Raw genomic sequence first — 11,560 nt, 5'->3', positions numbered from 1 at the left:
CCCCTTGTGGGAGAGTCTGAGACCAGACAGTGTAGCCTCTGCGTCATGGGTCACCCATTTAAGATGGAGAGGAAGGAGGAATTCCTCTCGGAGGGGAGTGAAGAGGAATTGAAGGTTATGCGGGAAAGGCAGGAAAGTCAAGTTGAAGATGATTCGATCAGGCACAATCTCATGGGAAGCAGACTCGAACAGCTGAATGGCCAGCTTCTGCCCCTGTAGAGCTCCAGGTTTTACAGATGACCCTCATTTCTCACTGCCCAGGAACTCGATGTGCAGAGAGTTGTGTCAAATTATTTAAGGTATCTCCCCTCTTATGCTTACAACACATTCCAGCTCCTGCTGTGCTATTTACTTTCCTCTGAGTCAGCAGCGAGACTTAGTTAATCAAATGTAGTGAGCACCAGTAGGAAACGGACTGACTGAATAAAACAGAGAGCCCTGCAGAAATGGAGTTGGGAAGGCAAGCATTCAATCCTGGGAAACAACATGCAGTGAATTCCCTTTGCGTATTCACGTTTGGCTGCCTGCTTCCTGCACTGTCTTGCTTTCGTTCACCCCTCTGGCCCCACCACAGCTTGTCCTAACCTCCGTGACCCTGTCCTCAAGGCGCATTTTGACCATGTCACCATCGTGCTGCGTGTGCAGAGGCCAATCCTAATCGCTCCATGCGTTTCCAGCGCGGTATTCGGCTGAGCAGTGTCCGAGAGATCATGGGAGGGGGGAAGGGGAAGGGGTAGTGCATTGAGTATAGGAGTTGAGAGGTCATTTACAGGGCATTGGTTAGGCTGCTTTTGGAATATCGCGTCCAGTTCTGCTCTCCCTGCCATAGGAAAAATGTTGTTAAACCTGAAAGAGCTCAGAAAAAATTTACAAAGATGTTGCCAGGTTTGGAGGGTTTGAGCTACAGGGAGAGGCTGAATAGGCTGGGGCTATTTTCCCCTGGAGCGTCGGAGACTGAGGGGGCAACCTTATAGAGGTTTGTAACATCGTGAGGGGCAAGGGTAGGGTGAGTAGCCTTTTCCCCAGGGTAGGGGAGTTTAAAACTAGAGGGTATAGGTTAAAGGTGAGAGGGGAAAGATATAAAAAGGGGCCTAAGGGGCAACTTTTTCACACAGAGGGTGGTGCGTGCATGGAATGAGCTGCCAGAGGAAGTGGTGGAGGCTGGTACAGTTACAGCATTTAAAAGGCATCTGGATGGGTACATGAATAGGAAGGGTTTAGAGGGGTATGGGCCAAATGGGAATGGTTAATTTAGGTTGGCATGGGCTGTTTGGTTCAAAGGGTCTGCGTGCTGTATGACTCTGTGACTGAGGGGGCCATTGCAGAGACTAAAACCATTTGGTTTGAGTTTTGCCCACACCAGAGGAGAGAGAAAGAGAGGAGGGGGGTATGTCTTTATTGTGGTCATCTGGGCCATGCAAGCCGAGTGACTGCAACTTTAAATTTCCCGGACGTCTTCACTGAATTTGGGGGCAGTGCCTGGCCCTGGGCAGACCTGACATACCCTGGGCTCAGCTGAGACAGTTGTCACTTCAGGACCTTGATAGCACTCGTGTGAAGAATGTCCTTGTGAGTGCCTGTGCTGCTGATGGTGTCTGGCTTGGTGATGCTTCAGAGATGAGCCCGAGGTCTCTTATCTGCTGTCCTGTCACTGTCACAATTGACATTGTGTTGCTGACGTCTGGAATGTCGTGCTGACTCCCTTCCACACTGGGATTGGCCTGGAGAGGTGTGATGGCACTGCATCGGAATTCTGCCTTGGAAACACACCCGTCGATTTTTCCAGGAGATAGGGAGAGGGGAGGCTGTCCCTCTTATCGAGACACAGAGCAGACCTCTTCCTTATAAGACAACGGCCGAGTGCGATCTGCTGGTGTCTCTGAGACACACACACACACACACACACACACACACACACACAGATTGCCCTCCTGGCCCTGAGAGGTTGCTGCTGAGCACTGGTTAGGAGTAGTCGCTGTAGTCTGAGAGGAGGACAAGGCTGCTTTCTCATTAGAGAGAGAGTGTGGTGATGGTAGTGAGTTTAACCAGAGAGTCACTACGTCTCAGGTGAGGGGACAGGTTGAGAAGGAGAGTCTTGGGTCACGTGTAGGCCAGACCAGGTAAGGATGGCAGTTTCCTTCCCTGAAGGATATTAGTTGGGTTTTTCCCTAACAATTGACAATGGATTCAGTCATCACTCGTCTCTTAATTCCAGATATTTTATTGAATTCAAATTTATCAGATTTGAATGTGTTTCCCCGGAAGGTTATCTGGCTCTCTGGGTTAACACACCTATGATAATGCCTCTGGGCCATCGCCTACTCCTGGATGTGTGTTTCAAATTGATAGACCTTCCAGGGCGGCCCAGTGGTCGTTGCACTGGAGGAGAAGAGAGTGGAAGCTTTACAATTTAGGATGAGGGGTTGAATCAATCCAATTTGGGTTTTAAACTTGTGGGGCTAGCTGTTCACAGCTTTGTGAAATCTTGGGAGGTTCCCTGCAATCCTGGTGATTGTAGCATGATGTCCACGCCACCAGCCCCCTGATGGTGAATTAACTGACTGGGTGCTGTCTAATTTTATTCAGGTTTGCAATGACCCTAACATGGAAGCTGTTTACCGTTCAGGACATTGTCTCCTCACTGCTATCCAACACACTGAGATTCACACTCAGGCTGATACACACATGCACACACAGACGTGCGCGCACACACACACACACACACACACACACACACACATACACACACACATACACACACACACAGACACACTCTCTCACACACACACACACACACACACACAGACACACACACCCACACACACTGATGTTGCACCCAGCTGACTAACAAGTCTCATTTCGCACTCTGCGTGTTTATTTTTAGCACCATTGCCCCCGCAGAGATAGAAAAACAAGCAAAAACAGAGCACAGCTGACTGATAGAAAGTGCAGTATTTTTAGCAAAGAGGTTATGTTTCCGGAAGGCCTTGGGGGTCTGGAGCTCAGGGAGAGATGAGACAGATGTGCTCGAGAGCAGTGCAAAGCTCCTCCATGTGAATGCATGGTGGGACACTCCAGATGGGAGCTAGCAAGTGCCTGGTCTTTTACAATGATTGAACTTCTATTTGGGTGGGAGAGGGGGTCTGGTAGACCCAAAGAGCTACATTAAATCCTACACCCACCCCCCACACCCCTGTACCCTCCCCCCCCTCCGCACCCCCCACCACCCACACCCAATCTCTTGCTTCAGCAATGCATCAGTGAGGATATGAAAGTGGAGGCTGGAATTTTTATAGGGCCTCCCCTGCTCCTACACCATCCTCTCACCCATGCCCAGCACCTGAAAAAATGCAGCTTCACGACAGAACCCCAACAGACCAACTGAGTGACCACTTGTCACACAATGCCTATGTTCTCTCCACAGGAAAAGACCCTGAGCTTCCAGTTGCCTGCCACTTCAACACACCACCCTGTTCCCTGGCTGACATCTCTACCTCAGGCTTGCTGCAGTGCTCCAGTGAAGCTCAGCACAAGCTGGAAGAACAACATCTCATTTTCTGCTTGGGAACTCTATAGCCAGCTGGACTCAGTATCGAGTCCAACAAGTGTAGGGCTTGAAGCAGCTTCCGCCATGCCTTTACCCCAACCGTCTACATAGGACCTCGACCCAAAATGTCAACTTTCCTGCTCCTCTGATATTGCCTGGAATGCTATGTTCCTCCAGCTCCACACTGTGTTATCCCACACACCAGGCCTTGTTATCACATGGTCTGCTGTTGCATACAACCCCCTTTTCACTGCTAATAGTCCCCATTAGCAGCTATTCATTCTCCCAGCCTGATCGTTATCCACTCCTTTGTCTGTCCAACTGTTCTGCTCTCTCTTTGCGCTGTACCCCCACCTCTCATTCAGAGACAGTAAGAACTGCCGATGCTGGAGTCAGAGATAACGCAGTATGGAGCTGGAGGAACACAGCAGGCTGGGCAGCATCAGGGGAACAGGGAAGTTGAAGTTTCGGGTCGAGACCCTTCTTCAGAAATCAGGGAGGGGGAAGGGAGCTCTGAAATAGAGAGAGGAGAGGTATGGCTGGGGAAGGTAGGTGGGATGGTGATATGTGAGTGCAAGGAGGCAGTGGTGGGGATTGGTCAGTGAGTGGGAGGAGCAGAGAGGTGGGAGAGAAGATGGACAGGTTGTGTCAGGTCAAGCAGGCAGGGATCAGAGGGCGGGTTGGTCATGGGATGAGATTTCCTTTTCCCTGCAACTGCAGCAAGTGCTACACCTGCCCCTACACCTCCTCCCTCAGCCCCATTCCAGTCACCAAACAAGCCTTCCACATCAGACAGTCAATGTGGTCTACTGCATCCGCTGCTTCCTCCCCTACATTGGTGAGACCTAGCGTAGACTCGGAGGCTGTTTTGTAGAGCATCTGTGCTCTGTTCGCATCAAGCAACGCCTTCCTGTCACAAACTATTTCAACTCCCCCTCCCACTCCCTGCACGACATGTCCATCCTGGGCTCGCTCCAGTGTCACAACGATGCCACTCGAAAACTGGAGGATCAGCACCTCATATTCCGCTTTGTGAGCCTCCAACCCGATGGCCTCAATATGGACTTTTCCGGTTTCAGAATCTCCCCATCTCTGGCCTCATCCCATGACCAACCCTCCCTCTCGTCTCCGCCTCCTTGACCTGACACAACCTGTTTCATCTTCACTCCCACCTATCCACTCCTGCCACCTCACTGACCAATCCCCACCACTCCCTACCTGCATTCACCTATCATCATCCCACCCACCTTCCCCATCCCCACTCCTGCTCTCCCTGTTTATTTCAGACACCCCCTTCCCACCTACCATTTACTCCTTAGCACCATGCCGCCCACCCTGCCTACTACAGAAAAAGACACTGTTTTCCCAGCTACCATCACTTCTGAAGAAAGGTTACTGGGCGTGAAACGTGAACTCCAATTTCTCTCCATAGATGCTGCAGACCTGCTAAGTTTTTCAGCAATTTCTGTTTGTGTTTCTGATTTCCAGCATCCGCAGTTCTTTCTTTTTTGTTAATCCAGAGGGCTGGGTAACAGTACAGGGACCTTAGTTCAAATCTTGCCATGGCAGATGGTGGAATTTCAGTCCCATTAAAATCTGGAATTGAGAGTTTACTAATGGCCATGAAGCTGCTCTCTCAGAGCTGCATCACCATGCTGTGGAAGATATTACAGGACTCCTGGGAGGATCACAAACGATTCAAAAGGATGGCAATGCCAGAGAGATAGGCAGAGCCTGAACAAGCTTTGCTCTTTCCAATGTTTGGTTGGGTGGGAGTGGACACAGTGTGGGAGACCAGAACCAAGTGGATAAAATAGTCATCAATATCTTCATTCAAGAATTTGGGAGAGACCTCTTCATTCAGGGCTACCTGGGGAACTCCTGATCACAGGGAATAACGGAGGTGATGAATGTAGATATATTGAAGGTGTAGATTGATTAAACATGTGAGGACATGCCACTCGAGGACAAGTCCAAAGGTGTGCAGGTTAGGATGGATTGGCCGAACTATATAACACCATGGTGTCCAGGGATGTGTAGGTTAGTTAGATTGGCCATACTCAATTGCACCATGAGATAACAAGGTATAGAGCTGGATGAACACAGCAGGCCAACAGCATCAGATGAGCAGAAAAGCTGACATTTCGGGCCTAGGCCGTTCTTCAGAAAAAATGTAATTGCACTGTGGTGTTCAAGTATGTGTGGGTTAGGAGGATTGGCCATGCTCAATTACCCCAAAGTGTCCAGGGATGTGCAGGCTAGGTGAGTTAGCCATGGGAAACGTGGGGTTACCGGGATGGGGAAGGGTTGCTCTTCAGACAGGTTCGTGGGACTCGATGGGCCGAATGGCTTGCTTCCACACCGTGGGGATTCTATGACTCGATGTAAATAGGACCAGAATCCTACAATTTGAAAAAGGTAGTCGTTTGGAGACAAGCAAACCTTTATTTTCACAATGCTTCTGCGCTCCCTGTTTTTTTCTCCGAAAGCAATGAAAGTCAATATTTACATTACTACGGTTCAGCCACAAACTATGAGTATTTGTAAGTCGTCTTTATGAGACACTAGCTTTCATGTCACAGATACACAATGCTGGGAGGAGAAAGGAGGAGAAGGGGAAAAAAGGTCAGAGTTCCTGTGAAATGTATGCAGGGCACAAAGATTGTGACTGTACCTTGAAGAAGTCACTGGTTTTGAACCGGACAGTGTCTGTCTCATTGTCATACTGCTGCTGTCTGTTTATACATTCACAGAGACTGAGCTGCATTTAGCTGACAGCTCAATCCAGGATTAGACAGAGCAGAGTCATCAGGAGATAGTGAAGCACAGCATCAGGGCAATGTGCTGATAAAACTAACTGAAAGCAAACGATGCAGTCCAAGCGCAGGCCACGGCAAGACAGTCATGCTTCAGCAATGTCCACGCTCAGGGCATTGTCAGAACCCGCCTCAGCATCTGCAGCTCATAGCCTGCAGGGTACACAAGGTGGCAGTGTGTAAGGAGTGCCAATGTTACAGACACAAGTCACGGCCAATGTGGGAATGTGGGAATCCAGACACACCATTCTCCGTCTCACAGGTACTTTGCAACCCTGGCTGTTCTGAGGCTCAGTGACAGATGGGTTTGGTTACCATACACCTGGAGAGCAAATGATCTCCATCAGTGAGTCAACAGACTCAGAAACAACAAGGGATGGAGAACTTCCAGAGCTCCCTGCCCCACTGAAGCTGAGGGCTTCAGCCTCCCAAGCATCATGAACATGTCCAAAAGGGATATTAATGATCAGACGCACTCAGCACTGGCTATGGCGCGGGTGTGAGGTACAACAAAGCAAAGAGAGGCATTCCCATCCTGATAAACCAGGCCAGGGCTTCACACGGGACATCAATTCCAGGTACCATGAGGTTCTTGACGACTTGTTCACCATGACAGGTCTCAAAGAATTCAAGAAAGACTGCACCTTCTCCAATCTGGTGAGGAACATCATTTTCATTCAGACGGCCTGTTGGACATAGCCCTCCACATACAGCGTGTCATTGACAGTCTGCTGCTGGATACCAGCCAACCACATTGTCAGGGGGTATTGTTAGCCCTTCCCCACTCACTCAGTGTGGAGGGAGCCTCGCAGATCTTCCCTTGTCCCTCAGTTCCACAGTCAGGTCAACTGTATCGAAAACTCTGCTACAGGAATGCATATATGTGTGTGTGTGTGTGTGTGTGTGTGTGTGTCTATGCGTGTGTGTGTGTGCACGGATGTCTGTGCATGTGTCTGTGTGCGGATGTGTGTGTCTGTCTATGTATGTGTGTATGTCGGGGTTTGTGTGTGTGTATGTCTGAGTGTAGGTGTGTGTGTAGCTGTGCGTGTATGTGTGTATGTCTGTGTGTGTCAGTGTGTGTATGTGTGTGTGTGTGTGTGTCACTGCGTGTATGTGGGTGTGTGTCTGTGTGCATATGTGAGTGTATGAGTCAGTCTAGTCCTAGTACAGGGACTCCAGGAAGCTGTCGGGAATGAACGTTACTCTCCCTTGTTTTTCTGAAAGAAGTTGGTGAGCTCCTGCTCAAGGAGCCGGTTGCGTTTCTCTGCCTCCTCGCGAGCCCTGTTCGCATTCTGAAGCCGGATCTCCAAGGCTTCACATTGCTTCTTGCCAAGCTCCAACTGTTCACTCAATCGTACCACTTTAGCCCAGACTTCATAATTCTCCTTCTCGAGGCTGCAAAACAACAGCAGGATTGACGGGTCAGTGTAAGACACAGGGGCAAGAGCAGGGTGCCTGACTCGGTCAGTGTAACACACAGGGGCAGGGCCAGGGTGTCTGACTGGGTCAGTGTGACACACAGGGGCAGGAGCAGGGTGTCGGACTGTGTCAGTGTAACACACTGGGGCACGAGCAGGGTGTCTCAGTGGGTCAGTGTAACACACAGGGCAGGAGCAGGGATACTCACTGTGTCAGTGCAACACAGGGGCAGGAGCAGAGTGTCTGACTGGGTCAGTGTAACACACAGGGGCAGGAGCAGGGTGTCTGACTGGGTCAGTGTAACAGACAGGGGCAGGAGCAGGGTGTCTGACTGTGTCAGTGTAGCACACAGGGGCGAGACGACGTTGTCTGACCAGTGTAACAATGGGGCATGAGCAGGGTGTCTCAGTGGGTCAGTGTAACACACAGGGGCCGGAGCACGGTGTCTGACTGGGTCAGTGTAACAGACAGGGGCAGGAGCAGGGTGTCTGACTGTCAGTGTAATACACAGGCGCAGGATGATGTTGTCTGACTGTGTCAGTGTAACACACAGGGGCAGGAGCAGGGGGTCGGACGGTGTCAGTGTAACAGACAGGGGCAGGAGCAGGGTGTCTGACTGTATCAGTGTGACACAAAGGGGAAGGAGCAGAGTGTCTGACTGTGTCAGTGTAACACACAGGGGCAGGAGCAGGGTGTCTGACTGTGTCAGTGTAACACACAGGGAAATGAGCAGTGGGTCTGGCTTTTTCAGTGGAACACACAGGGGAATGAGCAGGGGGTCTGACTGTGTCAGTGTAACACACAGGGGCAGGATCAGGAGGTCTGACTGGGTCAGTGTAACATAGGGGCAGGACCACGGTGCCTGACTGTGTCAATGTAACACACAGGGGCAGGAGCAGGAGGTCTGACTCCGTCAGTGTAACACACTGGGGCAGGAGCATGGAGTCGGACTGGGTCAATGTAACACAGAGGGGCAGGAGCAGGTGTGTCTGACTGGGTCAGTGTAATATACAGGGGCAGGGGCAGCCTTTCTGACTGGGTCAGTGTGACATACCGGGACCAGGGGCAGGGTGTCTGAGTTTGTCCTTTCATCACACAGGGGCGGGAGCATGGTGTCTGACCGGGTTAGAGTAACACACAGGGGCAGGAGCAGGGTGTCTGACTGGGTCAGTGTAACACACAGGGGCAGGAGCAGGGTGTCTGACTGGGTCAGTGTATTACACAGGGGCAGGAGCAGGGTGTTGACTGGGTCAGTGTAACACACAGGGGCAGCAGCAGGGTGTCTGACTGGGTCAGTGTAATACACAGGGGCAGGAGCAGGGTGTTGCTCTGGGTCAGTGTAACACACAGGGGCAGGAGCAGGGTGTCTGACTGGGTCAGTATAACACACAGGGGCAGGAGCAGGGTGTCTGACTGTGTCAGTGTAACACACAGGGGCAGGAGCAGGGTGTCTGACTGTGTCAGTGTAACACACAGGGGAGGGAGCAGGGATACTCACTGTGTCAGTGTAACACAGGGGAGGGAGCAGGGATACTCACTGTGTCAGTGCAACACAGGGGCAGGAGCAGAGTGTCTGACTGGGTCAGTGTAACACACAGGGGCAGGAGCAGGGTGTTGCTCTGGGTCAGTGTAACACACAGGGGCAGGAGGAGTGGGTCTGACTGTGTCACTGTAACGCACAGGGACAGGAGCAGGGTGTCTGACTGGGTCAGTGTCACACACAGGGGCAGGAGCAGAGTGTCTGACTGGGTCAGTGTAACACACAGGGGCAGGAGCAGGGGGTCTGACTGGGTCACTGTAACGCACAGGGGCAGGAGCAGGGTGTCTGACTGGGTCACTGTAACACACAGGGGCAGGAGGAGTGGGTCTGACTGTGTCACTGTAACGCACAGGGACAGGAGCAGGGTGTCTGACTGGGTCACTGTAACGCACAGGGACAGGGGCAGGGTGTCTGACTGGGTCAGTGTAACACACAGGGGCAGGAGCAGGGTGTCTGACTGGGTCAGTGTATTACACAGTGGCAGAGACAGGGTGTCTGACTGGGTCAGTGTAACACACAGGGGCAGGAGCAGGGTGTCTGACTGGGTCAGTGTATTACACACAGGGGCAGGACCAGGGGGTCTGACTGGGTCAGTGTAAAACACAGGGGCAGGTGCAGAGTGTCTGACTGGGTCAGTGTGACACACAGGGGCAGGAGCAGGGTGTCTGACTGGGTCAGTGTGACACACAGGGTCAGGAGCAGGGTGTCTGACTGGGTCAGTGTATTACACAGTGGCAGGAGCAGGGTGTCTGACTGGGTCAGTGTCACACACAGGGGCAGGAGCAGGGTGTCTGACTGGGTCAGTGTGACACACAGGAGCAGGAGCAGGGTGTCTGACTGGGTCAGTGTATTACACAGTGGCAGGAGCAGGGTGTTGACTGGGTCAGTGTCACACACAGGGGCAGGAGCAGGGTGTCCGACTGGGTCAGTGTCAGAAACTGGGGCAGGAACATGGTGTCTGACTGTGTCAGTGTAACACACAGGGGCAGGAGCAGGGTGTCTGACTGGGTCAGTGTAACACACAGGGGCAGGGATAGGGTGTCTGACTGTGTCAGTGCAAGGCACAGGGGCAGCAGCAGGGTGTCTCACAGCGTCAGTGTATTACACAGTGGCAGGAGCAGGGTGTCTCACTGTGTCCTTGTAACACACAGGGGCAGGAGCAGGGTGTCTGACTGGGTCAGTGTATTACACAGGGGCAGGAGCAGAGTGTCTGACTGGGTCAGTGTCACACACAGGGGCAGGAGCAGGGTGTCTGACTGGGTCACTGTAACGCACAGGGACAGGAGCAGGGTGTCTGACTGGGTCAGTGTAACACACAGGGGAGGGAGCAGGGTGTCTGACTGGGTCAGTGTATTACACAGTGGCAGGAGCAGGGTGTCTCACTGTGTCCTTGTAACACACAGGGGCAGGAGCAGGGTGTCTGACTGGGTCAGTGTATTACACAGGGGCAGGAGCAGAGTGTCTGACTGGGTCAGTGTGACACACAGGGGCAGGAGCAGAGTGTCTGTCTGTGTCTGTTTAACACACAGGGACAGGAGCAGGGGGTCTGACTGTGTCAGTGTAACACACAGGGACAGGACCAGAGGGTCTGGCCGTGTCAGTGTAACACACAGGGGAATGAGCAGGGGGTCTGACTGTGTCAATGTAACACACAAGGGAATGAGCAGGGGGTCTGACTGTGTCAGTGTAACACACAGGGACAGGAGCAGGGTGTCTGACTGGGTCATTGTAACACACAGGGACAGGAACAGGGTGTCTCACTGTGTCAGTGTAACACACACGGGCACGAGCAGGGTGTCTGACTGGGTCAGTGTAACACACAGGGCAGGAGCAGGGTGTCTGACTGTGACAGTGTAACACACAGGGGCAGGAGCAGAGTGTCTGACTGGGTGAGTGTAAAACACAGGGGCAGGAGCAGGGTGTCTGACTGGGTGAGTGTAAAACACAGGGGCAGGAGCAGGGTGTCTGACTGTGTCAGTGTAATTCACAGGGACAGCAGCAGGGTGTCTGACTGGGTCATTGTAACACACAGAGACAGGAGCAGAGAGTCTCACTGTGCCAGTGTAACACACAGGGGCAGGGGCAGGGTGTCTCAGTGGGTCAGTGTAACACACAGTGCAGGAGCAGGGTGACTGACTGTGTCAGTGTAACACACAGGGGCAGGAGCAGGGTGTCTGACTGTGTCAGTGTAACACACAGGGGCGAGACGATGTTGTCTGACTGTGTCAGTGTAACAAT

At 52.2% G+C, this 11,560-nt stretch overlaps 1 protein-coding gene across 2 annotated transcripts in view; it reads right to left on the bottom strand.

Annotated features, from left to right (window-relative positions):
- Positions 1 to 6,010: 6,010 nt before the first annotated feature.
- Positions 6,011 to 11,560, bottom strand: part of LOC125447910 (rho GTPase-activating protein 25-like) — a 53,102-nt gene continuing 47,552 nt past the window's right edge. For both annotated transcript variants that reach the window (XM_059641082.1, XM_059641083.1), the window contains exon 11: positions 6,011 to 7,758. In XM_059641082.1, the coding sequence (XP_059497065.1) occupies positions 7,563 to 7,758 (196 nt within the window). In that variant the 3' untranslated portion in view covers positions 6,011 to 7,562. The remainder of the gene's footprint in view (positions 7,759 to 11,560) is intronic.

This window comes from Stegostoma tigrinum, chromosome 40 (assembly GCF_030684315.1).
Source record: "Stegostoma tigrinum isolate sSteTig4 chromosome 40, sSteTig4.hap1, whole genome shotgun sequence".
Taxonomy (NCBI): Eukaryota; Metazoa; Chordata; class Chondrichthyes; order Orectolobiformes; family Stegostomatidae; genus Stegostoma; species Stegostoma tigrinum.
Note: the sequence above shows the minus strand (reverse complement) of the source record. Positions and strands in the feature narration are given on the sequence as shown.